General features: G+C 54.4%; 1 protein-coding gene across 3 annotated transcripts; it reads left to right on the top strand.

Moving 5' to 3' along the window:
* Positions 1–2,550: 2,550 nt before the first annotated feature.
* SSTR3 (somatostatin receptor 3) lies at positions 2,551–10,643 on the top strand. Of its 3 annotated transcripts, XR_002823655.1 has the most exons (4): positions 2,551–2,644; positions 7,615–9,046; positions 10,017–10,368; positions 10,613–10,643. XR_002823655.1 is itself a non-coding variant. In XM_023729041.1 (2 exons), the coding sequence occupies exon 2, from the start codon at positions 7,651–7,653 to the stop codon at positions 8,932–8,934; it is 1,284 nt and encodes a 427-aa protein (XP_023584809.1). In that variant the 5' UTR covers positions 2,551–2,644; positions 7,615–7,650; the 3' UTR covers positions 8,935–9,746. The 3 variants fall into 3 exon arrangements, 1 of the variants encoding a protein (XP_023584809.1); XR_002823654.1 differs by lacking the exon at positions 10,613–10,643 and having other exon boundaries at positions 10,017–10,381; XM_023729041.1 differs by lacking the exons at positions 10,017–10,368; positions 10,613–10,643 and having other exon boundaries at positions 7,615–9,746.
* Positions 10,644–16,093: the final 5,450 nt, after the last annotated feature.

The raw sequence follows: 16,093 nt of genomic DNA, 5'->3' as shown, positions 1-16,093 counted from the left end.
ACAATAAAGAACAATGATGAATCTGTGAAGCATCTCATAACATGGATGAAACTGGAGAACATTATGCTGAGTGAAATAAGTCAATCACAAAAGAACAAATATTGTATGAGACCTCTACTGTAAAAACTCATGTGAAAGTTTACACACAAAAAGAAACAATCTTTGTTGGTTACAAGGGATGGGAGGGGTGGGGGGAATATTAAATAGACAATAGACAAGTGGTAACTTTGGTGAAGGGTAAGACAGTACACAATACTGGGGAAGCCAGTACAACTTGTACAAGGAAAGGTCATGGAAGCTCCATAGACACATCCAAGCTCCATGAGGGACTGAATTGCTGGGCAGAGGGCTGTGGGGACCATGCTTTCAGAGAACAGCTAGCTCAACTGGCATAACACAGTTTATAAAGACAAGGTTCTGCATTCTACCTTGGTGAGTAGCGTCTGGGGTCTTAAAAGCCTGTGAGCAGCCATCTAAGATACTCCACTGGTCTCACCCCTTCGGGAGCGAGGGAGAATGAAGAGAACAGGATACAAGGAAAAGATTAGTCCAAAGGACTAATGGACCACAGCTACCACGGCCTCCACCAGACTGAGTCCAGTACAGCTAGATTGTGCCTGGCTACCACCACTGACTGCTCTGATTGGGATCACAACAGAGGGTTCTGGACAGAGCTGGAGAAGGATGTAGAACAAAAATCTAACACACAAAAAAAGATCAGATTTACTGGCCTGACACAGACTGGAGAAATCCCGAGAGTATGACCCCCGGACACCCTTTTAGCCCAGTGGTGAAGTCACTCCCAAGGTTCACCATTCAGCCGGAGATTGGACAGCCCTATAAAACAAAATGGAACTAATGAGACACAGAAGTCCAGGGACAAGGACTAGAAGGCAGGACGGGACAGGAAAGCTGGTGATAAGGAACCCAAGGTTGAGAAGGGACAGTGGTGACATGTTGTGGGGTTAACCATTGTCATAGGGCAATATGTGTACTAACTGTTTAATGAGAAACTATTCTGTTCTATAAACCTTCATCTAAAATCCAAAAAGAAAAGAATTATCTGTGTGAGATCAAATTGTCAACAGCAACTCAAAAGGTTTGATGGGAAGCCTAGGGGGCAGTGAGTTGAAGATAATGATGATGGAGTAATTTGGAAAAGGATAGTGAGAATAGCAGCACAACTGGAAGAATGTAATTGATGTCACTGAATTGTACATGTAGAAATTTTTGAAATGGTGTTTCTTTGGCTATGTATATTTTCACCAAAAAAAAAGGTCTTCCAAGGTCAAGGAGAGAGAGTGTTGACCAATGTCATAAAACAATACATGTACTGACTGTATAATGAGAAACTATTTGTTCTATAAATCTTCACCTAAAGTACAATAAAAACATTTTTTAAAAACTGTCCTCAATTACTATTATTATACTTTGAATTTTCTCAGTAAAAAATTGTGGAAATTGGTTTTCTCTCTACATAATACCCTCGATTTTGCCTCTCTGCCTTCCAAGCCTAAATATCTCTTCTTTACCCTGTTCTTCCACTCCTCACTCTGCCCTGGGATCAGCAAATTCAGTCCATGAGATCTCAGGGCTTAGAACTCCTCCTCCCTTCTCCCCTCACCCCTCTGCATGGCCGCAGGACAGCCTGGCCTGCAGGGCTGCAGACTCCCAGCCCAGTTACTCGCCCCCACGCTCACAGCCCTCCTCCCAACCCCACACCCGGCCTTGCCTTGGGACACAGCGGTCGTCCCAGGGGACGTGTGCCATAGTGGCCTGGCCACTGGCTCTCAGTCCCACCTCCCCTGAACCCCACTCTTCTCTCCAACTCCCTGCAGGAGGCAAGGCCAACGTGGGTGGCTGGAATCTCCCCGGTAACAGGGTTGGCCCCCTCTCCCTCCTCCTCCTGCCTCCTCCCCTAATCTGCTGTTCCTCCTCCCTCACCCCTCACCCGGCACCTGCTCTCTGGCCCTCGGCCCCTCCTTCCTGCCTCCCACACCCCACTCCTGCTCCCTCCTTCGCTAGCGCTCCATGTCACCATCTGTGGCACAATCTTTCTCTGTCACTCTTCCTGCCACCCCCTCGTTCTCCTTCCTCCTGTTCTATCCCTGCCTCTCTCTGCCTCTCCCTCTCTCCTTCTCTAGCTCTCCTCTTTCCTCCTGCTTTTCTTCTCCCTGTCACGCATCCATCATCACTCCCCCTCATTCTGGCTTTCCGCCCACTCACTGTCTTCTCTCTCTCTCCACCTCCGACCGACCCCCCTTTTCCTATATTTCTATTGGCTTCCTACAGTTCCCGGTTCCCCTTTTCTCTCCTTCACCTTGGGAAGCTTCTCCCTCCAGCCAGCCCCTGCCTGCAGACCCCACCTGTACCCCTGCCCACCTCAGGATGTGTCCTGGAGATGGGGGGTGATGCACTAGGTGCTGGTGGGAAGTCAGGGCCGGAGACCAGATGGGAGAGGCTCTGTGGGCAGACGTGGCCGCTGCGGGCCTAGGAGGGGGTGCAAGCAGTCTATAAGTGCTCGTCACGTGGGGACCCCGGCCAAGGGGTGCTGTGGGGGCACCCGGGGCCTGGGCAGGGAGAGGGGGCTGCTGGATGATCACCAGCCTGGCGGCAAGGAGGGGAGCCCTCACCCTGTAGGCAGGTAAGGAGGCTGGGGCCTGGGTGGGGTCCTGGAGAGTGGGAGGCTGGAGCCTGGCCTCTGCCCAGGATGAACTTGAGAGGCTGTGGCTGGGGGCTGGGAGAGGGTAGGGAGGCCCTTGGAGGAAGGAGAGAGGCCTCCCCATGACCTCTCAGTGGGCTGCAGAGGTGGGAACATTAATCTCAGAATCTTGCGCCACGATTCTAGAATCTTGGAATCACAGAACAGTAGAGTGTCCAAGTTGGAGGAAACCAGAAACATCATGCTGTTGCACCTCCCTGGCTCACGTGCCAGCTCTCCTGAGCTCCCCCTCCATGCTGGGCACTGCTCAGCACACTCCATTTAATCCTACAGCGACCCGGGAGGTGGGTACGGCATGTCTTCATTTTCATATGAGGAAACTGAGGTTCAGAGAGGGGAAGCGACTTGCCCAAAATCACACAGCAATTTGGCAGTCACTCAGTGGTGGAGCCCAAGCCTCCAACTCAGGGCTTGTGGGCTGTGTTCTGGGGTGAGATTGAGCCAATTTGCATCGGCCAGCACAATCCGGGCCTCTGGGGAAGCCCAGGGTTGGAGGGCTAGCAGAATGCAGGACCGCCAAGGCCATCAGCCCTGCAAGGTCCAAGGCTATCCAACCGTTGATTCCTCCCAGCCTGAGGCCATTAGAGATACCAGCATGGGGAGGATGTACCGAAGGTTTAGGAACAGACAGACTTGGGTTCGAATGCTGGCTTCCCACTCACTAGCTGGGTGAATTTGCACGAGTGACTTAACCTTTCTGAGCCTCAAATTCCTCTTCTCTAAAAATCCATCCTCATCCCCCACCCTGGCTTGGTGAGGATTTCAGGGTTAGTTTCCAGCCTCTGCCCACCTCAGAACTCCCCTTGCTGAACCTTTGGGTTGTTTCATTTGCAATGTTCTGGGTGCCATGCTAGGTACTGGGGGTTAATAAAGAAATCATCCAGGGTCCCTGTACAGAAAATTCTGCACTCTATGGGGAGAAGGGGATGGATTGGGGGAGTCCAGCATTCCCGAGGGGTCGTCCTGATTGCTGTGGGACTCAGGGCCACTGCTCAACCTCTCTGGGCCTGTCTCCTCCTGAGCTGTCCCTGGGGGAGTCCATCCCCAGCGTTCAGGCAAGCTTATGCCAAAGATAAACCAGACGGGGAGGAAAAGTCCCTCCTCCCCGAGGATGAACTAGATCATGCACAGGATTCCAGCTCCTTAAAGAAAAGGCAGCACCAAAATTACAGGTCTGGCTTACGTGAGGGGAAAGCTATAATTTCTCTTCCTCTGGCACCCAGCCTGCTAAATTTTGACAGGGAAGATGGGTCCAGATGAGGGTGGAGGCAGGGAGCCTCGAGAGGGACCAGGGGCTGTGGGAGAGGCTATTTCCTGTCCTAATACAAAGGGAGGGTCTGGCTGGGTGCACTGTGTTCCTGCTGGACCGTGTGCTTGTGTGTGCGGGCGCACATACGTGTCCCAGGGGGGAGGGAGTGGGACTGTCCTTGGAGCTCACCCCCAGGCATCCCCCAGGCCATCTGTCCCTGAAGCCAGGAAATTAGGTTTGTCTGGCTCACTGCTCCTCTCTTGGGAGCCTGCACGCCCCTCCCTTCTCCAGCCTTGGGTTGCGATTGGCTGACCATTGGAGATGCTATAAAAAGGACCGGTGTACAGGGTGGTGAGGTGGATGGGTGACGTAGGGCCCTCCTGGCCAAGGCAATCAGGACACTAAGGGTCCCAGATTCCACAGTTCTGGGTCTAAGAAGGTCTAATTCTGGTATTCTGGAATTCTAATACTCGCTGTTTCACCGTTCTAAGAATCTAAAATTCTATTCTAGGCCTCTAGGAGTTTACAGGAGACCCTGGGTAGTGCAATGGTTAAGCGCTGCTAACCAAAAGTTTGGTGGTTCAAGTCCATCCAGAGGTGTCTAGGAAGAAATATCTGATGATCTACTTCCGGAAAACCAGCCATCGAAAACCCTATGGAGCACAGTTCTACTCTGACTCATATGGGGTCACTGTGAGTTGGAGCCAACTCGATGGCAACTGGTTTAGAAGTCTAGGAGTTTGAATCCATGATTCTAATAGTCTAGTTAGAAGAGCCCCTGAGAGCTGCCCTGACCAACTGTGAAATTTATGCCAGTGCCTTCCCTGGCCCAGCCTCAGTCTGCTACATATGAAAGCCCGACCCAGAAGCAGGTCGTCTAGGAATGGTTTAGCACCCCTTGTGTCGAGGGCTGACTTTCAATAGATCGCAGCGAGGGAGCTGCTCTGCTGTTGCAGGTTCTCTGCTGCTGCTGGTCCTTTGCTGCTACTGCTCCTCTATCCATTCACAGTTTCAAAGCCGCTTCCATATTTTGGGTATCTGTTAGAGCAGCACCCCACTCCTGGTACCAAATTCTGTCTTAGTCATCTAGTGTTGCTATAACAGAAATACCATAAGTGGATGGCTTTAACGAAGAGAAATTTATTTCTTCACAGTGAAGTAGGCTAAAAGTCCAAATACAGGGCATCAGCTCCAGGGGTGGTGTGTGTGTGGAAGGGAGTCATGGAATAGTCACAAGGGTCCTCTCAGCTCTGCCCCTTCCTAGCTGCCTGAGCAGACCACATCGCCTCACATGCATCTCCCATCTGTACACTGGGGATGACAATAGTGCCTCCCTCATAGGACACATCATTGGCCTAGCTTTGTGCCTGGCACAATTGGGGCATGGTGAATCTGAGCTGGCACACTATTAGGATCCTATGAGTCCTCTGCCCAGATCAAAAAAAAAAAAAAAACTTTTGGCGAGTTGACTCTGACTTATGGTGATGCCATGTGCTTCAGACTAGAACTGTGCTCCGTAGGGTTTTTAATGTCTGATTTTCCAGAAGTAGATCTCCAGGCCTTTCTTCCAAAGTGCCTCTAGGTGGATTTGGACCACCAATCTTTCAGTTAGCAGCAGAGTGTATTAACCATTTGTACCACCCAGGGATATCCCCTCCCTTATTGCCACTGCCCTAAGCTCAGGAGAGCTGATGAGGCATTGGGGTGAGGGATGGGTTAAAGGCCCCCTCCAGTCTCACAGCACTGTCTTCTCTCCCAGCCCAGGGCAGAGAGGGGTTGCTCTGAGTCCAGCCAGCCAGGAGGAATCATCAGGAGGAGCCATAAGCCAAGGGAACTCTTTGCCATCCTCAGCCTCACCAGGCCAGCCACGCTGAGCCCTGGGCAGCCCTGGGTCCTCAGGGCACAGCAGCCTGGCAAGCTCACCCACCTCAGATGCTTGCTTGGAGTTGGGGTGTCTCCCCTTCCCAGGAGCTCTGCATCTTAAAAGTGGCATCCTGAGAGGGCACCAAGGACCACCCATTCCTACTAGTGGACTTTCAGGCTCAGGGTGGGGTCAGTGGGAGATATTGGAGGGAAGACTTCCCCTCCGAGAGTTTCTTGCTTAGGGTTTTCTGATCAATAGGGTGACCAGGTGCTGGGGGACTGGGGAATGGGGTTGATGGGAAGAAGGGATGGGAGAGAAGGTCAAGGCCCCAGAGGAGGCTCCAGCTTTCAGCCTTGACCTCTGATTGGACCTCCAGAATCAGGAAGTCCTGTTGAGGAGGGGCGGAAAATCCTCATGGCCTTTCTCAGTGGGGCCCGGAATTCCACTATTAGCAATTCATTCCTTTAGGTTAGTCCACTCCAGGTTCCCTTTTGATCCATTTGAAGCCACAAACATTTATGCAGAGCTTGTGCTGTGTGAGAAAGTGACAGGTGGGTGAGAGTGGGGTCGGGGGAACAGGTTCAAAGCTGATTAAGAGAGTCTCCACACTGAAGGAGCTTAAAGTTTAGTGGGGGAGCCAGGAAGGGTCCCAGCTACTTACAATACATGGGGGATGTGATAAGAAAGGTGCTCAGAAAGGAAAGGAAGTAAACAGGGACGTTGGGTCCCACTATGTCCCTAGGGTAAGCTCCTATGCATGCATGCTTCAAAACCTATCTGAAACGTCCTCTTCCCTGAGAAACCCTCCCCTCCAGCCCGGGTGGAGGTTGCTATTCTTGTGCATGCCCCCACAGCAGCACCTGTCAAGTGTATTGTTAACCCGCCATCACAAGTCAGCCTCTGGGGAAAAGGGGCCTCAGCTGCCCACCCCCCAGGTTCCCAGGCAACAGTCCCTGGGCAGAGCCTTTGTGTCCCATGGAATGGGGGACAGTGGCATGTGCTGGGGCAAGGGGATTCCCAAGGACTCTGACTCCCAGGGGAGGGGACATCCCTGAGCCTGTGGCTCTTAATTCAGAATCTGAGGAATCTGATGAAAGCTCTGAACTGTGCCCAGAAAAGACACGGACACATTAACTTTCACCTACAATGTAGGGGGTTCATGGAACCTCTGAAGTTCACTAGATACCCCAGTTCATGGTTAAGGATGTGTGATACGAAGCAGTGGTTTTCAAACTGCACGGTGAGACCCATTGGTGGGCAATGCAGTCCATTTAATGGCTCTCTGCTGGCTGCGGCATCGTATGTAGAAAGGCTGAGTACTGTTTTATGAAACAATATGACTTCATTGGATCGCAATGTAAAATGCCCTTCTTACCGTGCACTGGGGTCAAAAGGTTTGAAAACCACTGGTATAAAGGATTTACCCATTCCTTTATTTATTGTGTATGGAGCACTTACCATGTGCACAGACAAAGGGACACCATAGGGGACAGGCCAGCACTGTCCCCTGCCCTTTGGAGCCAGACAAGCATATCTTCCACTCCACAGTCTGCCTGTGTGATAGAAGGTGGGTCACTTCACCTCTCTGAGACTTAGTTTCCTCATCTGAGAAATGGGAGTAGCACCACCTGCCTTGCTGGGCTGGGCAGAGTGGGTAAGATGGTGCATGTCAAGCTGTGACTTGGCTCACAGTAGACCTCCAAGTTCAGTGTCATGGGGAAGGGGGCAGCAGAGAGAACCTATCCTCTGCCATGACTGGCTGTGTCCTCCCTCTTCCAGGCCAGTAGCTGACTGCTGACCGCCCTTCCTTTGGCCATGGACAACCCTGGCTACCCTCCACTAGTGCCCACGACCTTGGAACCTGGGAATACCTCCTCGGCCTGGCCCCTGGACGCTGCACTGGGAAACAAGTCGGGAGGCCCAAGCCCGGCAGGGCTGGCTATCAGTGGCATTCTGATCCCCCTGGTGTACCTGGTAGTGTGCGTGGTGGGCCTGCTAGGCAATTCACTGGTCATCTACGTGGTCCTTCGGCACACGGCCAGCCCGTCAGTCACCAATGTCTACATCCTCAATCTGGCGCTGGCTGACGAGCTCTTCATGCTGGGGCTGCCCTTCCTGGCTGTTCAGAATGCCCTGTCCTACTGGCCCTTTGGCTCCTTCATGTGCCGCCTGGTCATGGCCGTGGATGGCATCAACCAGTTCACCAGCATCTTCTGCCTCACTGTTATGAGTGTGGACCGATACCTGGCGGTGGTGCACCCGACCCGCTCGGCCCGCTGGCGAACGGCGCCCGTGGCTCGCACTGTCAGCGCGGCAGTCTGGGTGGCCTCAGCCGTGGTGGTGCTGCCTGTGGTGGTCTTCTCGGGTGTGCCCCGTGGCATGAGCACCTGCCACATGCAGTGGCCTGAGCCGGCGGCAGCCTGGCGGACCGGCTTCATCATCTACACGGCCGCCCTGGGCTTCTTCGGGCCACTGCTGGTCATCTGCCTCTGCTACCTGCTCATCGTGGTGAAGGTGCGCTCCGCAGGGCGGCGGGTATGGGTGCCCTCGTGCCAGCGGCATCGGCGCTCCGAGCGCAGGGTCACACGCATGGTGGTGGCTGTGGTGGCACTCTTCGTCCTTTGCTGGATGCCCTTCTATGTGCTCAACATCGTCAACGTGGTGTGCCCACTGCCTGAGGAGCCTGCCTTCTTTGGCCTCTACTTCCTGGTGGTGGCGCTGCCCTATGCCAACAGCTGTGCCAACCCCATACTGTATGGCTTCCTCTCTTATCGCTTCAAGCAGGGCTTCCGCAGGGTCCTGCTACGGCCTTCCCGCCGAGTGCACAGCCAGGAGCCCAAGGCAGGGCCTCCAGAGAAGACCGAGGAGGAGGATGAGGAGGAGGATGGAGAGGAGGGCGAGGCGGAGGGCAGGGGAGAGGGAGCACAGAAGCAGGAAGAGGGGAAGGAGATGAAAGGCCGGGTCAGCCAGATCACCCAGCCTGGCACAAGTGGGCAGGAGCAGCCACCCAGCAGCTCAATGGGCAAAGAGCAGCAGTCCCTGCCTCGAGAGCCCTCTGCTGGGGAGAAGTCCAGTGCGCTGCACATCAGCTATCTGTAGTGGCCTGGGGAGGGCCAGGGAAGCCTAAGGAAGAGGCAGAGCCTGTGGGTATGCCCTGGCATGCTGCCCGGGGTGCCAGAGACTCACAATGGGACTTGCTATGTGACCACAGGTAGGTCATACCCCTTCTCTGGGCCTGGCTTGCTCCTCTCTGACTCAGGGATGGGGTAATCAGCCCCAGTGAGATCTGACAGGCAAGAGGTCTGGAAGGGCCTCACCGCTGGTCTGACCTTTCTGAGCTGGGTCCAGGTCACAGGGTCCTGACCTTCCCCAACTCTAGGGGACTTGGAGCATCTCGGGGCATCAGCCCTCAGAGGGATAGAGCAAGTCCTGGATTTCCTGGGCTTGAAGTCAGAGATATGGGAGATGCTGGGGCTGGACTGGATCCCCAGGTAGAAGGAAGTCTTACCTGGTGGGGAGGAGGTGGAGCAGCTCAGGCCCACCCAGATTGGCTCTGCCCCACGGGCAGTGTGGCCTTGTGTCAGCTCGTGCCTCCTGGACCTCGGGACCTCACCCGATAGACAACCCGATAACCTCGGCCCTTTTGACCCAGATAGTTTTTGTGGGGACTCCTGCGCTCCTGGACATGGTAATCAGAGGGGGTTTTTCCAGGAAGCTAACTGAGCCGAGCTTCAGTGCCCCTTATTGTGTGGACCCTTGCAAGGCCCTGCACTTAATTTCGCACTTGTAATTTTGTATTCCTTTTCTTAAAAGAGGGTCCCAAATTATATAAACTTGAACCCATTGATTTACCCATTGCCGTGGAGTCGATTCTGACTCATAGTGACCCTACAGGACAGAGTAGAATTGCCGCATAGAGTTTCCAAGGAGTGGTTGGTGGATTCGAACTGCCGACCTTTTGGTTAGCAGCCAATCTCTTTAACCACTGAACCACCAGGGCTTAGGCCGCACGAAGCCTAGCTCAGCTCCTGGTGGGGAAGCTGCCCAACCCCCAGAGTAGCTCACTTTGAGTTCTGAACCTGGGGCTGGGGTGGCCCCAGGTCTTTGAGGGCTCCAGGAGCTTCCTCTTAGGAGGGGTCAGCCCTGTTTCCCCCACTGTGATCTGTTGCCCCTCCTCCCAGAAACCAAGGCAGGAACCGAACCCACACAAGCTCCTGGCTGGTATACTTGGAGAGGCAGAAGTATCTACACAGCACTGTGCAGAGGAGGGAGAGGAGAAGGGAGGAAGACGAGGAGGAAGCAGAAGAGAAGAAGGGAGGATGAGGAGGGAGAGGAGAAGGAAGGAGGAAGAGAGATCTGCTCTGTGACCCTGGACCTGACCTTGGCCCCCTGGGCTGAGCTCAGTTGCAGTATCTGTGGAAGTGGGACGCCAACGCCTGGCCCGACCAGTCCCAAGGAAAGGATGCCATCCAGAGTGGAAAAGCAGCTGCTCTGAAACGTACAGGGTCGGCCCCGTGAGTGGTCGTCGGCGTGGTAAGAAGGGCCTGGGAGGAGTGGTGAGCTTCCTGTGGATGGGGGAATGGGTCTTCCATCCTCTAAGTTCCTGGGGGCTACAGGTCCAGGAGGCCAGGGAATTCAGGGGAAAGGCCGCTGTTCAAGGCTGGGTAGGCCTGGACCAGCCTGACTACCTCCCCAGAGATGACCTCTTAGAGCCACTGGGAGCCTGGCCCTGGGGAGGGTGGCGCCTCTGGCTAAACTGTCTCTCCTGCCCCCACAGAGGGAAGGGGGTCCTCAGGGAAAGCATGTGAACCAGAAAGCCGGGACACCTGGATCTTCACCCCACCTCATGATCCTCGGCCAGCCTTTACCTCTCTGTGCCTCAGTTTCCCCAACATAAAATGGAGGTAGTTGTTCCCAGCTTGCCTGCCTGTTGAGATTTGGGGAGGAAAATGGATCGAGTCATGTTGGGTACACTGCCAAGCTCACTGCAATGGGGCGGGGATGGGGCCGACTTGATTATAAAGTGGAGGTGTACCCCCAGGCTTGGCCTACACCCCCCTCTCCTTCATCAGGCAGGCCTCTCTGCCTCTGGCCCCTGGGCTGAGGATGCTGCAGGCCATGAGCAACGGGGAGTTGGAGGCAGAGGCCGAGGAACAGGGAGGCAGGGTTGCAGGGAGAGTCCAGCCCCTCAGGGGGAAAAGAAGTTCCAGAAACCAGAACTTGCATGGAAGGTGGAGGCTGGAGGCCCAGCCCTGGGGCTTGGTCTGGGGCTCCCTTGAGGAGGAGCTGAGGGGCTGAGGGAGAAAACACCCAGCATTCTGGCATTCCCTGGCTGGCCCTTACCCCTCCCCTCCCTTCCCCACATCTGGGGCAGATGGGCACTGTTCTGCAAGGGCGGCTGGGGAAGGTGGTTGAGGAAATCCTTTGCTGCTTCTGCCCCTAGCTAGCTCTTGTCAATAAAGATGGCTGTACACGACAATGCTGTGTGGCCGGGCCCTTTGTCTGCAGGAGGCTGTGTGTTTGGCTGGGTGTGGACACGCAGGGGTGCGTGGCAGGCGTGTGTATGTGGCACCTACCTCTATCAGGATGCTCCCTCCTATCCATCTCTCAGCTCTGGGCACACTGGCCGTTTGTGTGTGGCTTCCCAGAGTCCAGGTCCTCCAGGGCACATGGAAGGACCCCTGGCGGCACTCAGCCCACACCCTTACGGATCTTGATCCAAAAGCAGTAGAACTCTCTTCCTGTGTCCAAATATCAAAATCTCATGGAAGGAAGTTGACTGGCCCTGACTGGGTCATGTGATTGCCTCTTGGGCCAACCACCAAAGGGATAGAGTGCTGTGATTGGCCGTGTATGGCCTATCCTTCCAGTCAGGGGGAAGATGGACACTGTGATGGACAGTCTGGCCCAACCAATCGGGTACAGGGCAGGTCAGGGGCAGACTACCAATGGCAAGGGGAGGTGGGCCAGGCAGTGGGTCACAGTGGTCTGGTTGTGTGCTCGGTTCACTGTTTGTGGCTGCTTTTGCTGCGTGTGATTGCGTGTGTTTGAAGGTTTGTGTGAACATGGTGCAGGGCGTTTAGTAGGCACTCAGGACATCTCAGCAGGGGCCATAAGTGAATGTGTACTGGGGATGTTAATGCAGAGGGGCCTGCTGTGCGGGTGGCAGGGGTGCATGGGGTGCAAACAGAGGGTTGCTGGGGGCCTGGCGTTGTATAGGAGTGGCAGCCAGGCCTCCTCCTCCAGCCCCCGCAGCCTCCAGGCTTCCCCACCACACTGGTGTCACTGCCTATGCGTGCTCTCATGTGTGTGGGTGGGTGTCCCACTAGCCTTCTCCCTCCAAGGGCAGGGACGAAGCCTGACCCATCTGCGTTCCAGAGGCTGCCAGCGCCCTGGGCCCTTCATTTGAGCATTTTGAATAAATGAATGAAGGGAGGAGCCATTGGATTTCACAACTCCCAGGGCACCATCCATACAGTGACTCCAGCCCTCTTTGTTTATGCCAGGCGTTAGATGGACTAGCTTATTTAATTAGTATAATTATTTTCATTTTACAGACACGAAACTGAGGCACAGAGAGGTTGACTAACTTGCTCGGGGTTGCACATAAGTGGCAGAGTCAGGAAATGAACACAGTCTGATGCCCGGGTCTGTGCCCTTAACTACCACACCACACTGCCATGCCCTTCTAGCCCTCTTTGGGACTGTACAATGTGGTGCCTTGAATAAATGAGTGTGTGTGTTGGGGGGGGGTGAGGCAGGAGGGACAGAGGAGTTGTATGGGGTTCCAGGCTGGAATCTGTGGGTTATGGGGCCTGCAGGGGCTGCAGGGTAAGCGAGAGAAGGGAGAGTGGGTGGTGAAGAACCTCTCTGCTGACTCCTCCTCTTCAGCCATCTCTGCTGCTCGCTCACACTCAAGGCCTTACCTTGAACTTGTCTTTCAGAGGCAGTTGCCAGGCAACAGCTCATGGCCACCTGGAGAGGAGCTGGGAGTCACAGGGCTCAGGGAGGACCCCAGGGCTTTGGGCCCCTCCTCAGCTGGAAGGGGTGGGGAGATGGAGGGCACTTTCCCAAGGGGACATGACAGCCTGGGCTCCACAGGACCTCAGACACAGAAGAAAGCACTCTAAAGGAGACGAGAGCTCCAAGCTGTGATGTGAGGGCACCCTCTGCAGTTGTGCTGGGCCACATCCTGTGCAGGCCTCAGGATGCCTCCCCGGCACCGGCAAGCCCTGGTGAGAATCTCAGTGAGTACTCTGGAGGATTGTGGGGGAAATATCTCCCCTAAAAGTCATGGGACCCAAAGTCAGGAGGGGCCTGAGCCCTAGACCCACTCTGTCAGGAACCTGCTGTGCAGCTTTGGGCCATTTACTTCACCTCTCTGGGCATAGTTAATTTAGTTAACAAATTTTCTTTGTTAACACCGACTGTATGCCTGGCCCTGACACTGGGCTGGGGTACTATGGAGGAAAACAGACACAGTTCCTGAGCTCGCTGTGCTCACAAGCAGCTGCACGAATAAATGTTTCATCACCCATGAGCTGGGGAGAAGAAGTACAATGGGCTCTGGGAGAGAATCATGGGGTGGTGGGTGTTTGTGGGGTGAGGGTGGCCCTGGGTGGTGCCAACAGTTAACACACTTGCTACTGACTGAAAAGTTGGAGAGGTTCGAGTTCACTCAGAGGTGCCTCAGAAGAAAGGTCTGGTGATCTACTTCTGAAAAATCAGCCATTGGAAACCCTATGGAGCACAGTTCTACTCTGACACACATGGAATCACCATGATTCAGAGTCAACCAGGCAGCAACTGGTTAACTGGGGGATGGGTGGGGGTGCTGCACTGAGAGCAGAAGGTTGGGTGTGAGTGTGCCAGGCAGAGGGACTGCGTGTGCAGTGGAGGCTGGAGGCTGAAGAACGAACGCAGTGAATGAAGTAAAGAAAAGAGCAGGTGAGACAGGATACAGGGCAGAGGCTGAGCCGACATGGCCTCCACAGGTTGAATCCCCACCTGCAAAACTGAGATAACGGCCCCTCCTCTCCAGTCCTTTCGTTCATTTACATGTTTATTGGGCAGCTGCCAACTGCAAGAAGGAGCCCTGGTGGTGCGGTGGTTAAGAGCTCGCTGCTAACAGAAAGGTCAGCAGTTCAAATCCACCAGCTCCTCCACAGGAGAAAGATGTGGCAGTCTGCTTCCGTAAAGATTACAGCCTTGGAAACCCTATGGGGCAGTTCTGTCCTGTCCTATGGGGTTGCTATGAGTCCGAACCAACTCAACGGCAATTGATTTTTTTGGTTTTGGCCAACTGCAAAAAGCAGGGGACAGAGAAATATAAGTCCTGTCCTTCAGGAATGAAGGAAGTTGCAGCAAAGACAAGAGGTGACGTGGTAGTTTGTAAGTACGCGGACTCTGGACTGCCTGGGTTTGAATATCAGTTCCACTGCTCATTAGCTGTTGACGTTGGGCCAGTTAAGTAACCTCTCTGTTCCTCAGTTTTCTCCTCTCTAAGATGAGGATTGGAGCCCTGGTGGCACAGTGGTTAAGAGCTACGGCTGCTAACCAAAAGGTTGGCAGTTCGAATCTACCAGCTGCTCCTTGGAAACCCTATTGGGCAGTTCTACTCTGTCCTATAGGGTCGCTGCTATAAGTTGGAATCGACTTGATGCAATGGGTTTGGTTTGGTTGTTTTTTTTTAAGATGAGGATGATAGCAAAGGTCCCTACTGTTAAAAGGTTTAAACATGTTAGTATTTGTTAATAGCTTAGAACAGTTTGCCTGGCTCATGGTAGGTGCTGTGTAAGTGTTAAATAAATGCAAGAGGTGCTTCAACAGAAGCAAGAATCAGCCTGCAGGTGGGTGCAAGTCTCCCCAAAGAGGTTGCCCCCAGGGGAAGGAGGAGTGGAAGGCGCTCCAGGTCTGGAGAGCAGCTCCGAGATCCATTTTACAGTTGAGAACAGTGAGCTTGGGATGGTCATGTGACTGGCCAGGCTCACACCAGGAGTAGGACAAGATCCTGGTTTCCCAGCCCTGAGTCCAGTGCTTATAGCTTTTAAAACCTACATAAATGTAAAGTGTGTTTGGGGGGTTGAGTGGACAGGAGCGATGCTGGGGGTGGGGAGAGGCATAAGGACAGGCATAAAGTGCAGCCCAGGCCCACAGGCCCGGTAGGCCAGGGTAGTGTGCACCTGGGAGGAATGATGGGTACACACGCCTGCACACATGTGTGTAGAGGGCAAGGCGTGCTTCACCTTCTCACAGGCTCAGAGAAAGTGCCAGGGCCACACTAGCTGTCCTCCAGAATCCCAGACCCTCGGGTCCTGGCTCACACACCCCTGGAACAAACCCCATAGACTGCCAGGAGCCCATGCCCGCCATCACTATCTTGTGACTGGTGGAGAAACTGAGGCCTAGGGTGCCAGGGTGTATCACAGCCAGAGGCCAGTGGACTGGCCTCTGCAGGGGAAGGGGCAGGGCATGGCCACTCAGCCCTGCTAACCGCTTTAATGACCAGAAAATATGTCAGTATTTGTTCATGGGAACTGCTGGCCCAGCCGCACTCGGTCAACAGGCCAAGGCCGTTGTGGCCCCAGAGTCTGCTCAGTTTCTCCAATGCAAGCAAGCCGAGGGACTGTCTCTGAGCTCTGGGACCTAGCCAGAGGAGGGAGGTCTGTTCTCCCCTCAAGCCATAATAAACTGCAACTCCTATGGGGAGATCAAAGTAAACAAACAATGCCCCTTTACGTGCAGGTGACCTCTAGGCCAGACAATTAGGTTCAAACCCCAGCTCCATCCCCTCTTAGCTCTGCGTGCCTTGGAACCTCTCAGAGCCTCAGTTTCCTCATCCATAAAACGGGCTCCACATCCTTGTCTCACAGAGCTGCTGAAAGACCAGGAGGCAGCGAATGGCTCCGGCCAAGGCCAGCGCTGTGCTCTCTCTGTCCGGCAGGGGGCGCCGCGGGGCTCTCAGGTCTCGGGCCTCCGCCGCTTGGTGTTCGCCCCGCCTCTCCGTTCCGCAAGACTCGGATTCATCCGGTCGGATTAGGCTCTATTCGCCTAGACTCGGATCCACTCGGCCGGACTCGGCTGTGTTCGGCCGGACACACTAGACTCGGCCAGTCTTGGCTCTGCTCCGCCGTATTCGGCTACACTCGGCCAAACTCGGCCTCGTTCGGTTTTGCTCGACTCCTCTCGGTTGTGGACCCGCAAAGACCCTTCCCTGGCCCGGTTTCTCTCTCTCGTGTCCGGCTTTCCTGATGGAGGC

This window comes from Trichechus manatus, unplaced genomic scaffold (assembly GCF_000243295.1).
Source record: "Trichechus manatus latirostris isolate Lorelei unplaced genomic scaffold, TriManLat1.0 scaffold00027, whole genome shotgun sequence".
NCBI lineage: Eukaryota > Metazoa > Chordata > Mammalia > Sirenia > Trichechidae > Trichechus > Trichechus manatus.
The sequence above is the reverse complement of the archived record's forward strand: the minus strand, read 5'-3'. Positions and strand labels throughout refer to the sequence as shown.

Bases quoted from the DNA above. Each gene is read 5' to 3' on its own strand.
- SSTR3 (XM_023729041.1), top strand. From the start codon at position 7,651: ATGGACAACCCTGGCTACCCTCCACTAGTGCCCACGACCTTGGAACCT.